The sequence below is a fragment of the Scleropages formosus genome, chromosome 3 (genome assembly GCF_900964775.1).
Source record: "Scleropages formosus chromosome 3, fSclFor1.1, whole genome shotgun sequence".
Taxonomy (NCBI): Eukaryota; Metazoa; Chordata; class Actinopteri; order Osteoglossiformes; family Osteoglossidae; genus Scleropages; species Scleropages formosus.
This window is the reverse complement of record NC_041808.1, coordinates 4,121,891-4,135,761: the sequence shown is the minus strand read 5'-3', so window position 1 is coordinate 4,135,761 and position 13,871 is coordinate 4,121,891. Positions and strand designations below refer to the sequence as shown.

The following is a 13,871-nucleotide window of genomic DNA, read 5'->3' as shown; positions in this document are numbered from 1 at the left end:
CCCACCTCATACTCTTACCTTAAAAGAAATTTATGTTGTGAAAACGGCAAAGCAATTCTCTCTGTTTCTTGTCACATTACAGGAGAGACTCTGAAGGACCCACCAGGCCCCCGCACCCTACCGAGGCCATGCGGCAGCCGGCTGAAGGACTTCAAGGAGACAATGGGTGGCATGATCCACAGTCGGCCCCTCTCGTCATCCTCCAGCTCAGGAGTTGGCAGTCTGGAGCCAGGAGCTCGAGTTCGTGACTGGGAGAATGAGAGCACCAGCAGTGAGTCTAAGTCAAGCTCCTCTGGGGGACGTTATCGGCCAACGTGGAAGCCAAGACGCGAGGCCCTGAACATTGACAGCATCTTCAGCAGAGAGCGACGGCGGCATGTCGGATTTACCCCACTTGGGGCCTCGCCGCTCCTGGAAGATAGCGGAGGCACACAGGGTGAGGGGGGACTTGGGGTGTTGGGGTCCACTGGGACAGTAATGGGAGCTCCAGCATCTGTAGCAGCAAGCAAGATGGAGCGACTGGCTCCACCTCCACCTCCTCCTCTGCCACAACACAGCCTGGACCACCAACCTGGACCACGTCTGATCCAGAGGATGGAGAGCGGCTATGAGAGCAGTGAGAGGAACAGCAACAGCCCAGTGAGCATGGACATGCCTCTCAGCGAGGGGCCCAGCGCTAGCTCACACAGGTACACACACACCTGGAGAGGGAGACAGGGTCCAACACCGCTCACACAGGTACAAACACACGCGGAGACAGACAGGGTGTAACGCACATCACACAATTATGAACACGCAACAGTCACCTCATCACTGTTACTCTCTCCTTGCAACAGGGACACGGGGATAAAGAAGCCCTTGACCTCTGGCCCATCCTGGCGCAGCGTGCCCAAGTCCAAGAGCAGCGGCGCCATCTTGCAGGACCATAAGTCATTGTCCTGGAGCAGCAGTCACATTAGCCTTGGTGTGTGCAGGACCCCCAAATCAACATGCAGCAATGTCATATTATTTTATAATAACCTGAAATCCATTTTGTTTTTTGGGATTGTTCAACTTGCGTGCCTGTATATGTTCAAAGCAGGGGAGGGCCGCAGTGAACTGGATGAGCTGCAGGAGGAGGTGGCCCGCCGGGCCAGGCAGCAGGAGCTACAAAGAAAGAGAGAACGGGAGAGGGAGGCCGCCATGGGCTTCAACCCCAGACCCAGCAAGTTTGTGGACCTGGATGAGCTGCAGCACCAGGGTAAATGCAAGGGCCAAGGCAGAAACCAGCTGGGAAATCAATTGTGCATCTGGGATGTGGGACTTTATCCTTACACTTCCCGGCAGTTGGAAAAGGTCTTGTACTTGTGTTTAGGAGTAGTTTTTCCAGATGTGGAATCAGTGTTGGGGAAGCAAAGACTTTGTGGCTGGTGTTTGGAATCGATATGTTTTGGCAAACTGGCAGGAATTTGGTGATGCTGGTGAGGCTGAATGAAAGTGACAGGGTTTTGTTATTGCCAGCGGTCTCTCTTAAAATGGAGAAATGAAATGTGTTAGCCAAAGACCGAATCTGGGCAGAGGGAGGAAAGAGGTTGTCTGATAGTAGTGACCTGGATCCATCAACTTTTGGGACAAAAATTCGTTGCAGACTCAATGGAAGCCACTACATGACACTAACAGGTAGCACCTTATATTCAGTGTTTGTGATGTTTCATCCACTCTGCTTCACACTGAGCTTTGCATCCTGGGATCCCCAAACATCAATATTCACACATTAATGCAAAATTAATGCGCAAAACATCTTCCTTACACAGTTGGCAGGTCAAAAGCTTGTTGAGATTTGCATCAACGTGAGTGTGAATTTGTCCGTGGAGAAGCTGCCAGCAGCAGAGGGGCGCTATTGGATTATGTGTCCCATCCCTACTCTCCGCCGCTCATCCTGCATTTACAGCCCCCTGCCTTGCTGTATTATCTGCAGGGAAGGGTGGAGGCTTTGAGCGGTCCCTCGCCGAGGCAGACTCGCTGTTAGAGCGGTCCCTACGGCTAGAGCAGGGTGGGGACGTGGCCGCGGCGCTGTCTGTCTGCCACCAAGCTGTATGTAAGTAACTCTAACCTGCCAGTGCCTGCTGCTATTAGTACTACTACTACTATTACTACCACCAATTCTACTACTGCTGCTATACCCGTCGCCAGTGTTTGTGCTCGTATCCCGTCTGGTCCCTGTCTGTCTGTTCGTCTGCCCCTCTGGTTTCTTGTCCCTTTCTTCCTCTAGATTCCCCTTCTGTGTTCTATAAATTAGGTCTTCAAAGACCTCATACATGGCCGTCCTGTTTCTAATACTCCTGAAACACGATCCGCTACAGGACATAACTTCGTCGCGGGATATGACCAAAACGGTCTTGCATTTAAGATCCCATAGGCATGAGTGTGTATAATGTAAGCATCAAATTTTTGGTTGTAAGATTAAAAACAGAAGCTCAGGCCTCAGAATATGAGGTATAATCAGAGGTAACATCATTTTTAAACAGCAGAGACGTGTTTATTTAAATGATTAATGAAGTAAAACTATTTTATCTTTAAAACTCCAGACAGCACTATTTTTGGCAACCGGCAATCCAGGTCAACTTTCTTCTCTTTTTCAATCCAAATAATAAGGCCAAAAATGAAATGAGTTGGTTCACTGGTCTGATGAGTTCTGTCTGCAGACGTAGAAGTAAAGGACATATGGACACTGCTGTCCATCCATCCAGTGGTTGTTACTTTTGGGTGATCTGCTTTTGCAACCATGCAAGGCTTCATGGCGTTTTGCGTAGCCTGATGTTATCAGAGGCAAACGCACTTCCAACTCTGGAGCTATGGGAATTGCTGGGTATCCTAGTATCGGGGCTGGTGTTGGGCAGTTATAGAGATCCTCATATACAGTAGGTGGTCCTCAACTTATGACACATGTGACTTACATCTTGGACATATGATGGCTGCCCCATCAACTTTATTACATTATTATTGAGTCCCAGTGATTGGTTGCAATGTCGTGCGATAACGCTGGCTGGACTTACTCCAGCAAGGCACCATATTTGTTACTCAGCATGTCTATTAGCAACTGTATTTTATGTAGAAAATTTTTTTTTTTTTTAAAACTTGCAGAATGTTTCCTTTGTGATTCCGTTCAGATTACCTTTTTAAAATGGATAGCAAGTGAGTATTCTGGTGCTGCAGATAAGCAAAAGAAAACAGATTTAGAAATGAAGGTGAAAATAGTGCAGCTAGAAAATACAATGCAGTATTTATGTTACAGTATTTAAGTTGTTAACATAAAGTACATGTGGACATTAGTGAAAAAATATAACAAAGCCATATTATACAACGTAGCATTCATGCAAGTTAACGGTTTATATAATACGATAGTAGGGGATTTGAGACTTACGATGAGTCAACTTAATAATGAGGTTGTCAGAACAGAATCGGGTCGTGAGTTGAGAACCACCTGTAATCATTTATTGACTTGTCTCTGTCTCAATGTCAGTTTGTGACTGTGTTGTCGATGTAGTCTGCTCTTTGTTTTTGTCTGCACTAAGATTTCTATCTTGAGTCCCAGTCAGCTGATATTCCCCACGCTACCCCCTTTCAGTCCAAATGGTCCAAATCTGTGCCCTTATCAAGATTTTATGTTTAAATCCTCACTTTATAATTAGCACAACTCTCTGTCCTCATTAAAAATAAGTTTTTCTCTTCAGCACACCTTTAAAGTCCTACTGAAAATCTGCCAGAAAACTTTAAAATTTGTCTTTAGTTTTTTGGCAGTTTATTTCAGGAAGACATCAGATGATTTCAGCTTCCAGCTTTGATACTTTCATTATGTTTGGAGAAACACCATTGCCCTTCAGCCATTCTCTGCTTAACCAGATTTAGATTTATCACACTCACCCTCACCGTGGCTGCTGAGAAGTGTGCACAGTAAATGAATGCAAAAATTTAAATCTTCAGGTTGTACTGTTTATGAAATGTCACTAATTTTCTAAAAGTGGCTATGAATGTTAACTCAACTGGGCTTTTAAGTTCTTACCAGCAGCCCTATCTGATGTGTTTAATGAGTCCTCACACTTCCTCCCTCTCATCAAATAATTTAAACTTTTTTGGTAACGAGCTACTTGCATGCTCCTTATAACTTGTTTTTTTTTTAATTTGTTTCCTGCTTTTTCTTTGTGCTTCCGTTTCTTTGCATTGTTTCCTGTTTTGTTTTTTCTTTAGCTAAACTAAGACTTACCATGCATGAGGGCAGTGCTAACACTCATAGCAGGACAATGGCTGCCGATAAGAAGCTGCAAAAGTGCATGAGGAGAGCTCGGGGCCTACAGCAGCGCATGCAGCCGCGGGAACAGGAGCAGACGGAACCCCAGGGGCCTCCCAGGTACCACACCTGTCTCCTGTTTGTGTCCCTTGCAAAGCCTGTCACTGGTTCAATACTGACATTTTGAAACTTTTTTTTTTGTAATTTGACACTCATTTCATTATTACCACTCTCTCACTTTTGGAGGGAGAAAACTTAAGATTTGCTTTGCTTTGAGGTTCTCTCTCAAACACATCTTATGGGATGCTCCTTTTTAAATTTTTACAAAAGTTTTACATTTATGTAATGCTGCTTTGTACAGACTCCTGGTTATTTTCATTACTGTAGCACGGTATCAGCTTCAATGCAGATCCAAGTTCTAGCCAGCTGTCAGGGTGTGTAAACTTGCAGCATCTCCAGACTGGTTGAAATGTGCTATCTCTGGGTTGCTTTATGCCATCATGTCCTCTGTGCACCTCTGAGAAATATCCAGAGTGTTGTTCCAACAGGAGAAAAACCATTACTATTTGTACATTATATTCAAGATTCATTTTCACTTACACAAAACCCAGGATGCATTAAATGTAATATCAGGGTTGGAGCTGCTATGAATTGTATTGTGAATACCTGAATAATTGCATTAAGGCAATTTCAATTAATGGAGTAGTCTTTGACACTGCACTTATTCGTACCAAGGCAATTCCAGGGAAGGCAACAACACGGTGGCTGATTATAAGAGGAATTCCTTGTATTAAACCACACCCCTCTCCCACTGCATTCATAAATACACTATTGCATACAAACACACAAGATTCTGCAAAGGCAGTGCAAGCTGTCTTGTATCAAGAAAAAAAGGTATTCTTCTGATGGAGTAACATCACTTTTCTCTTGTTTGCTCCTGCCTCATTGTCTTTACATGCCAACATGATCTATTACTATATTAGCTTGGTTTTACTGGAAACTTTTAGTACTTTGTTGAAAGCAGAAGGCAACATCCTTAAACAACAAACAGCCTGAGCAGTTACAGTGGAGTCAATGAGAACTGCATTAACCTGTCTCCGCACAGTTGTTTTTCACCATCGATTTATGCACTGAGGTGATTTATTACCTGACCTGCCCCAAACCGACGCAATTACTGAACAATGTAGTACAGGAGTAGAGCAGGAGACAGGAACAGGATTCCATTAATCAGATCTGCAATATTCTTAAACTTCTAACCCCTTTCAACATGGTGTGATGTGATGTGAATAACTATATTTCTTTAATCTCTCACAAAGGTGAACACATTGGAGCATAATCCAGATATAAAAAATCTGGAAGGACACAGATAAAGTCAACTCTTCTGTAATATTTTAATTTACAGATCTTACTGTTCACCTTACTACATGTGTGAGATTGTACGCGTACATGTTCTGCTAGGTTTTTTCCACCTGCATGCTTTTTTAATCACAGACTCAAAATTACAGAGCAAATTGTTCAGAAAGTAGAATTTCAAAGTGCACAGAAAAGTAAATTAAAAGTTGCACATTTAACTTGCTCACACATTGTTTCGGATTATGTTTCTAATTTTTCCCTCATTCAGGAGTAGACAATTCAGTATTATATAATTGCTTTAAATCGCACAACCGTGCTGTAAGATTTAGCGTTTGTTGCACCTGTGAAATTGTTCAAAACAGATTTAGTGAAACACTACTGAAGTAATGCACAAGTAATGTCAACACTGAAATTTGTCATAAAAAGCAGCTTACAGACATTTTTTTTAATGAAACACTTGAGCAGGACACCAGCTGTGCTTCTAACAGGTCGATGTTGTGGCACAAATCTCACATAGAAGGTACTATCTATCGCAGGAAAGATGAATAGAGGCAAGATACTATGAAAACTGAACTTACAGAGATCCAACTGCCATTCTCATTTACACTTCCCTACCTGCTCAGATGTTTTCCCTCCTTTCCCACTGAAAGGCCACAGAGCTGATTCTAGGTTTGTGCTCAGATTTCTGTGGGTCTGAAAATGGATGTGGTCTCGTGCGTGTTTTCTGTAAAACACAAGCAGGGTTTCTTGGTACATATCAAGCAGGCAGTTTTATACACAAAAACAGTTACAACCTTGTTGTGTTATGATGGAGAAAATAGAAAATGATACACACATATCTTCTAAACCGCTTGTCCCATACGGGGTCGCGGGGAACCGAAGCCTACCCGGCAACACAGGGTGTAAGGCCGGAGGGGGAGGGGACACACCGAGGACGGGACGCCAGTCCGTCGCAAGGCACCCCAAGCGGGACTCGAACCCCAGACCCACTGGAGAACAGGACCCGGTCCAACCCACTGCGCCACTGCACCCCCTAATATATCACACTGCATCATAATTTATGAATTATCCAAAGTTAAGTGACATTCATAATTCTGTTACATGAACATTTGACCTCTAACACCAACCGCTTTCAGGGTAATAGTTGTGAGATGTGTGGCAAGAGATGGTGGTACTCACCCTTTACACTTTCTTGGCGCCAGTGCCTTAGTGCAGTCAAAATACCAACTAGAGAAAAAGAAAGCTCTGGTAGAAATCAACAGTGCTCCCAAGTCTGAATTGGTCATAAAGGGTAGTTCCGAGTCCAGGATGGTGTCTTGCGTGCATCTCCTCGTCTTTTGGTAGCCAGTATGATAGACCAGGTGCCAAGGATGTGGGCCCAATCTGTGCCAGGAGAACTGGGTTGATAGGAGTCTTCCAGTCTTTTCATGGAGCGACTGCCCATTCCAACATGGAAAACTGAATATAATGCAGAATGTTAATCTGAAAGAGGAGAGCGGTCTTTCTGTATGAAAAAATGGCATTCAGCCCTTTTTTCATTGGCATGTATACAGTAAACAATAGGGATGGGTATCGTTAGGACTTTATCGATGTCGATACTGATTTATAGAATGTTGTATTTGTGTTTCATGAGGTTGCTGGTGTTATCCCCTTTACATGCAACTACCTTTTTACATATATTGCATTTAGCTGCATTTTCATTAAATTTAGTGAAGTGAGCCCACACTTTCAAACGTTTTGCTCTGTCACCCATGACTGGAGAGCACAGAATGAGAATGTAAACACGCAGTTAACGCAACGTCAAACGTAATCGCTTGACACTGGCAGCTTCGTTGTCATTAGGGGACGGTTAGGAATTTGAAAACACCTGCTATGTGGTCGTGTCTAGAAGGTAATGAATTAACGTTATATAAATACCGATAGCAGGACTGTTTGTCCAGGAGCTTATCAATATTTTGGTACTGACCAGTCAGGAACCGGTACCAATTTAGTACCGGTTCTCGATACCCATCCCTAATAAACAGCAGACTCCATTCTGGAGTTACAACCTGTCTTTGAACCCAGTGCCTAGAAACAAGGTTTTAAGGTGCGGCACATTACACAGCAGATTTTTTTTTTTTTTTCCTCTCAATGTTTAAGTGTATTTGTCTCTGGTTTACTCACTGGTCCAGCATCACTGACTTTGTGTCTTCCATTCCTCCCTGTCCTCCTCAACCCCTGTCCCCACGCTCCCAGTGAACAGCCTGGCCCGGTCCAAATACTGCTGACAATGCATCATGAAGAGGACTGGGATGCAGAGCAAGATGCGGCTCTTGGCCCGCCCTCTCCTCTCTCTGTTCAACCCTTTTCCCCTGCTAGAAACCCACTTCCTGACCCACTGAGCCACCCATCGCCGTGCTCCCCCCAACCGGTGGGGCCGTCACAGAGCCAGGGCCCAGCTGGGGACAGCCTTGAGTGTCGGCCTGCTCCTCCAGACTTGGCAGAACAGGAGATGAGAGGAGAAGGACAAGAGCAGCTAAACTGCCTGGATGGATCTGAGATCTCCAGTATCAACCAGACCTCAGGGCCACAAGTGAGGCCCATCCACCAACACCGCACCATCTCCTTACCAATGCTGCCCCTGGAGTGCTGGAGGACTCCTGGAAGCAGTTGGGAGGTGTGCACCCAGCAGTCCCAGTCACAGCCCTTGCCTGCTGCCCCAGCTCTGCCTTACCAAGGTTGCACTGAAATCCCTGACCAGAGTAAACCTCAAAGAGTTGGGGCCCAAATACAAAAAGCAGGGTCTCCTGTAGAGTCAACTGCTGAGAAGCCAGGACTTGAACATCCCAGGTCTCCCATTCAACAACCAACCCCTCCTCAACTATGCTTGCCTAAAAATTCTTATCTCATCCACCAGCCACAAGTCCTGCCCAGCACTATCCGCCACCGGTCATCCTGGAGCCTGGACAGACCAGACTCTGTTGTTGTGACTTTTTGCACACCACCAGACCTCCAGTGTTGTTCCACCTCCAGCATGCCAGGACTGCCTCCCTCCTCTCAGAAAGCGGTTGAGCCAGCAAAGACTCCTCCTGTTCAAGGGGAGCAAAGGGCTGAGAACACCAAAGTCCGCAGTAACTTCCAGCCTACATGGCGGGAAGTTGTTGATGATCCAGACAAGGAGCTCTCTGAGCTTTTCCAGACCAGCCTACAGGATCCCACAAGCTCTCCACAGACCGGATACAGCAGCTGTTCACCAGCTGGAAGCAAATCAGGTAGATTGCTGTTGCCATGTTGTTAGTTTTGAAAAACCTGTGCACCTTTCATTCAAGCACACTCATAGATTTGGTAACTTGCCATTTTCCTGCAACATCTGTCCTGCATCCTTTTTGATGAAAATTCTAGATCTGTGTGAAAGTGCTCATTTCATGAGCAAATGCTTTGTACCACTCACTTCAGATGTTGTTTTTAGTTCCAGCAACTAATCGAAAGCGACTGTCTGGGATGGTCACAGCTGGCCGCTCCAAGACCCCCACAGCAGAGATAGAGAGGAGTGTGTACCAGACACCAAACTGTGGCAGCCCCCTTGTCTACCCTCACAGAGTGAGTCAAGATTTACTCTCCCATACCAACACATGTGAATTCAAACTACTGAAAGCTGGAAGCATGGTCATACAAGTTGCATTCCTGAACAGGGCTGGCCTGCGGTTTACTTTTTTCTGACCCTGTTCTTCCAGCTCTTGGCCATCTCTGCCTGTGAGCTACAACACAGGGGGTCATACAGTGTGGAAAATCTGGGACAAGGGAGTGAAGAGTGGCATGCTGCAGAGGACGTGGCACATAGAGAGGAGGAGTCTTACAGCGTGGAGAACATGCGCCGCGTTGCCCGCAGCCTCAGCAGCACTGTGATTGGAAGACATCCCGAGAGTCTGGTTGTTTCCCGCAGTTTTGTGAGTATCCTATACACACAGCATGACTTGCAGTATGTCAAGAGCAGAGGCGCTAATGAATTAACAGATTTTCATCAGTATACTGAGCAACAGTGTTTTCAGATCTAGTGGGGAAAATGATTTACATTTATTTATTAGCAGATGCTTTTCTCCAAAGCAACTTCCAGTGAACACTATGTAGTGGTTTCACCCCATGCCTTACTCATCCAAGGTGTTTTACAGTGCTAGATACACTAATTATACTCATCCACATACCAGTGAATCACTCACACATACATACACTGCAATTGATTTTTTTCGTCACCAATCCACCTAAATAACTTCTCTTTGAACTGTGGGAAGAAACGGGAGCATCCGGCAGAAACATGCAAAATTCACACAGAATGAGCAGGGATAGCGCTGTGAGACAGCAGTAGCTACTCGGTGCTGCCTTGCTGTGATAATACAGTGATCACGGAATTGCTCGTAGATGAAGCCTTGAATCACCACTGCAGTATGTACTTTATGCAAATACAATCTCCATACCACAACTCACACAGATCATGTGGCCTTGGGATAACTATAACGATCATACCTATAATTTAATGTTCTTCACTGCCATCTAGTGGACACATGGCACCATGCAATCTTCAGGTAAGCGCTTGCCTGATGCATCATTTTTCATGCCCGTGAATGCGGGCGTACACACACACACACACACACACACACACCTGACAGTAATGAAGACACCTCAGGTTGATTAATTCTCAATCTGGAGCTCTTTCACTGTGTTGTGTTGGTGTCTGTGATTAATTTGTTTCTCTTTTTCATGAATCCCCAGCAGGAGATCCCTAGGAGGTCTAAAAGTTTTTGGCTGTGCTTGACTGGGGTGAAACTCTCTCCAGGGAAGACCACTGCTGTGTTGCACTGAGCTCCAGGCTGTGCAAAGGGTAACTCCAGGGGTCCAATCTTACCACATGTTGTCTGAACTCATAGAATCTGTCAGTTCCATCACACCAGAACTGTCTGGATGGGAAAGACAGTAACAGGCAGGCATGCTGCTTTGACTTCAGTCCATCTCCTAGGCATTATGAGCAGTACCCAATCACTCAGAGAGGAGAAACAGTGGCTAACTTGCAACTCGTCCTGGTGCTCCCCACCTCCGCCACCAGCAGCTCGTCTGAGGCCAGGCCAGCATTGTTTTGGCCCCTCCCAGTCATATTATGTGTGCCAATAGATGTCCTTGGGACCCTTTCAAAATTACTGCTAATCAAGAAATGTTTTGGACTCGGTTTGGCCCCACTGGCTGAAGGCTCTTCAATTGTGCCGGCGCACCGAGCCCCATTACAATACCCTTCCACCTCTTTGGTTAGAGGGGAAATGAAGAAGACTGCTGCTGGGGAGAGGCTGTGGATCCTGACCATTCGGTCCAATGGGGCAAATCTTATCTGTGGGGAAACTGGGCAGGATGTTTCTTTACCCAGGTGATGTCACACCCAATGTTACCCTAATTTGCATGGTATTGGGTGGAGAATGTTGCACATGTAAGGAAGAATCCGATGCTGCCGATATGAATCTCGGCACCTTCCCTTTGTCTAGAGTCTGACGAGCGGAGGAGTCTATGCGTAAAGTGCTCAAATGCCACCTCTGGCATTAATTCCATATCAAAAGCCAAAATGGTAGCCTGTCCATCTCATAACTATTTTAACTACTTTTAATGTATTTTTTTAAAACTTACGACACATACTTGTTAGTGTTTTAAATTAAAAGAACAGCATGAGAAGCTGAGAGGAGCATGAAAAAACAGCAGCAGTTGTTACATTTTACTAAGGGGCCCTGCTGTTGTACCATTGAGAAAGGTATTAAACGCAGGTAGAAATATAAACTTTATAAATGAGTAAAATAAACTTAGCATTTTAAGTGACTTTCCATGAAAGATTCTACTATGTACTAAATAATTACATTTCATATTTTAAAGATTACAGTGAAAATTTCAGTTAAATCTAATCAGGTCATTCAGTATAAATCAGGAAAGTGTAGAACATTATCTGAAAAAACAACATTTTTATGTCACAAATGCAAAATATAATCTGTGTATTTTAGATATATATATATATGGGATTTGTTAAAAAATTTAAATTAAAAATAGCTAGTATGTAATAAATGATGCTGAGATTTCAGTTGTTCAAATTTATTAAAAAAATTACAGCACCTTATCTTTGATATAATCCTAAATGTATAGAAATAATGCATATTACAATAGTGATTCACAGACTAATGGCCACCTCTAACACTTCTCCAGTTTGAATGGTAAGGTGACCTTGCTACGGTCTCCACTGTACAGCTACAGTTGTCATGGTCCATCATTGTCTACAACGCATATCTTCAAGTGTAGCTCTTCTTCTACCTTAAAACGGCAGGTTTTCATGCTGTCAGAAGCTCATAAGGTGTAGCCAAGAAACCTAGAGTTCAGCAGTGTAAGAGATACTGTGAGATGTTCTTAACCTTAGTGCTGAAAGAAAATGTCTTTCTTGTTATAAGCGGAAGTCAGACTCCTTTGCATTTTTATGGGATCAAGGGAAGAGCTTATTCAGTTGCCATCTGGTTCATTCCTATTCCCTATAACATCAGCCTGCTGGTACCACTTCATAAATACCTTTGTGAAGGGCTCATAAAGGAAAGCAGTGGACAGTTGTGGCCCTCAAGGACAACAGGTGTGCTTTTCAATCTCAGTGATCAGTGGTCATCATTTTTATCCACCCCACTTTGTACTTTTGCAGGAGGTTGACCACTAAATTAAATGTTAACTAAAAGCTGCAAAACTGGGATTTCACACCTCTGATCTAAGAGATTACAGTATCTTTATAGCCATTTAAGGGCACATGCCTTTGCTGATCATAAGAGGGCTTTGCAAATCCAAGCATGCATTAATTCCCAGATTAGTTACAGTCAGTCATATAAATGCATAGCAACTTATAGCCAGAAACCAGAGGGGCAAAGGGAGAAAACATGGAACTCAAATCTGTAAGCAAATCTGCTTTATAAGAATGTGCTAGAATTAAGTGAAAAGGCACTGGCTGACTGAAGAGCATCAAGACGGGCATATTATCCCTGAGTAGAATGCACCAGAACACCATGATGATGGAATTAGGACAGGAAGTGAAGGAATGAGGTATCAGTCAGTATTCTCATTAAAAAGTTAAAAAATAAATATGAGATGGTAATACAGGTTGAAATTTTTTTGTAATTCATGGTAGTACCTCACAATTCAATTCTAACACTGATCTGACAAACTTGGATGTGATTTTAATTTTTTTTTTTGGATATTAAAATTCCAACTACACATTTATTATCCTTTTCATTCATATGAAGTGTTCAACTATAAGTAATGGAAATGATCAAAATGTTCTGTGTAACCTACCATGATTTTGTAGATCTTAAGATCTCCCATTCTTATTAGTCTGACATGCTTAACCTCTGTAAGAGGGGATTAAATTAGAGTTCACTTGGCTTTTGTTTCCGTGACAATTTTTACCTGTAACAAGATTAGCCTAACTGCAAACTGGCATTAGAGTTTGCATAGAAATATTTTAGAAAAAAACGATGCGCAAATACTACAATGAGTAGAATGACAATGCAGAATAACAGTATTTAAACAAAGCATCATGTGATGCATTAAATGCACTTCAGAAGTGTAACTTCGCCCTGAAACAGGAATTAAAAAAAAAAAAAATCCTTTGAAAGTATTATGTCAGTTATTCAGGGACATACAATTTTATTCATTCATGTCACAAGTCGAAGTTGAAGAAGACGTCAACTTTTCTGCAAGCTGCAGGAAAGAAACAGGCTAAAATCTTAAGTCATACCATAAATGTGGATGCTTAAATTTAAAATTACCTCAGCGAAACTCTCAAAATTAAGGTTTAAATCCAGAGACCCCCGGATTCCTCTTACACATGATTAATGATCTTTACCACTCTGAGTAAATTCCGTCGAATTGCAAAATTAACATGACGCCCGCAGCCGCCTTTTTTTTAAAAAAAAAAAAAAAAAACATATTTTAAGCTAATTTGGAAAAAAAAATACTCAACTCTGTTTCTGAGTCTCGCGGAGTACAACATCTGAATCTTAGTCGCGCTAAGAATTTATAAATTACGATGTAAGAAATCCAAAATCGACGTGATAACGTCTCTGGGGGAAAAAAATCGTCAACCCAAACATGGAGAAAAAGAATTAATAATATAAAAACACTCACTTTCCGAAGGCAAAGCGTCTATAGATACACTGAGGCATAGGGTGTTTTACTGCTTGCAAAGTATAGGCAGTAGCAGCGCGCGGCAATGGTA

General features: G+C 43.4%; 1 protein-coding gene and 1 long non-coding RNA gene across 11 annotated transcripts in view; one reads left to right on the top strand and one right to left on the bottom strand.

The window, feature by feature from the left end:
- LOC108934885 (inactive ubiquitin carboxyl-terminal hydrolase 54-like) overlaps positions 1 to 13,579 on the top strand; it is a 58,970-nt gene extending 45,391 nt beyond the window's left edge. For 3 of the 10 annotated variants that reach the window (XM_018753062.2, XM_029250673.1, XM_018753064.2), the window contains 8 exons: positions 83 to 689; positions 837 to 964; positions 1,079 to 1,240; positions 1,958 to 2,077; positions 4,228 to 4,387; positions 7,856 to 8,871; positions 9,069 to 9,199; positions 9,334 to 9,853. In XM_018753062.2, the coding sequence (XP_018608578.2) occupies positions 83 to 689; positions 837 to 964; positions 1,079 to 1,240; positions 1,958 to 2,077; positions 4,228 to 4,387; positions 7,856 to 8,871; positions 9,069 to 9,199; positions 9,334 to 9,654 (2,645 nt within the window). In that variant the 3' untranslated portion in view covers positions 9,655 to 9,853. Of the gene's footprint in view, positions 1 to 82; positions 739 to 836; positions 965 to 1,078; positions 1,241 to 1,957; positions 2,078 to 4,227; positions 4,388 to 7,855; positions 8,872 to 9,068; positions 9,200 to 9,333; positions 9,854 to 10,366 lie in introns of those variants that run through there. The other 7 variants (XM_018753061.2, XM_018753060.2, XM_018753059.2 and 4 more) reach the window with 7 other exon arrangements.
- On the bottom strand, positions 533 to 7,370 carry LOC108934886 (uncharacterized). The gene is made up of 3 exons (XR_001966170.2): positions 6,800 to 7,370; positions 6,236 to 6,344; positions 533 to 605 (listed from the first exon to the last, which is right to left on the bottom strand). It is a non-coding gene; the product is annotated as an uncharacterized LOC108934886 (long non-coding RNA).
- Positions 13,580 to 13,871: the final 292 nt, after the last annotated feature.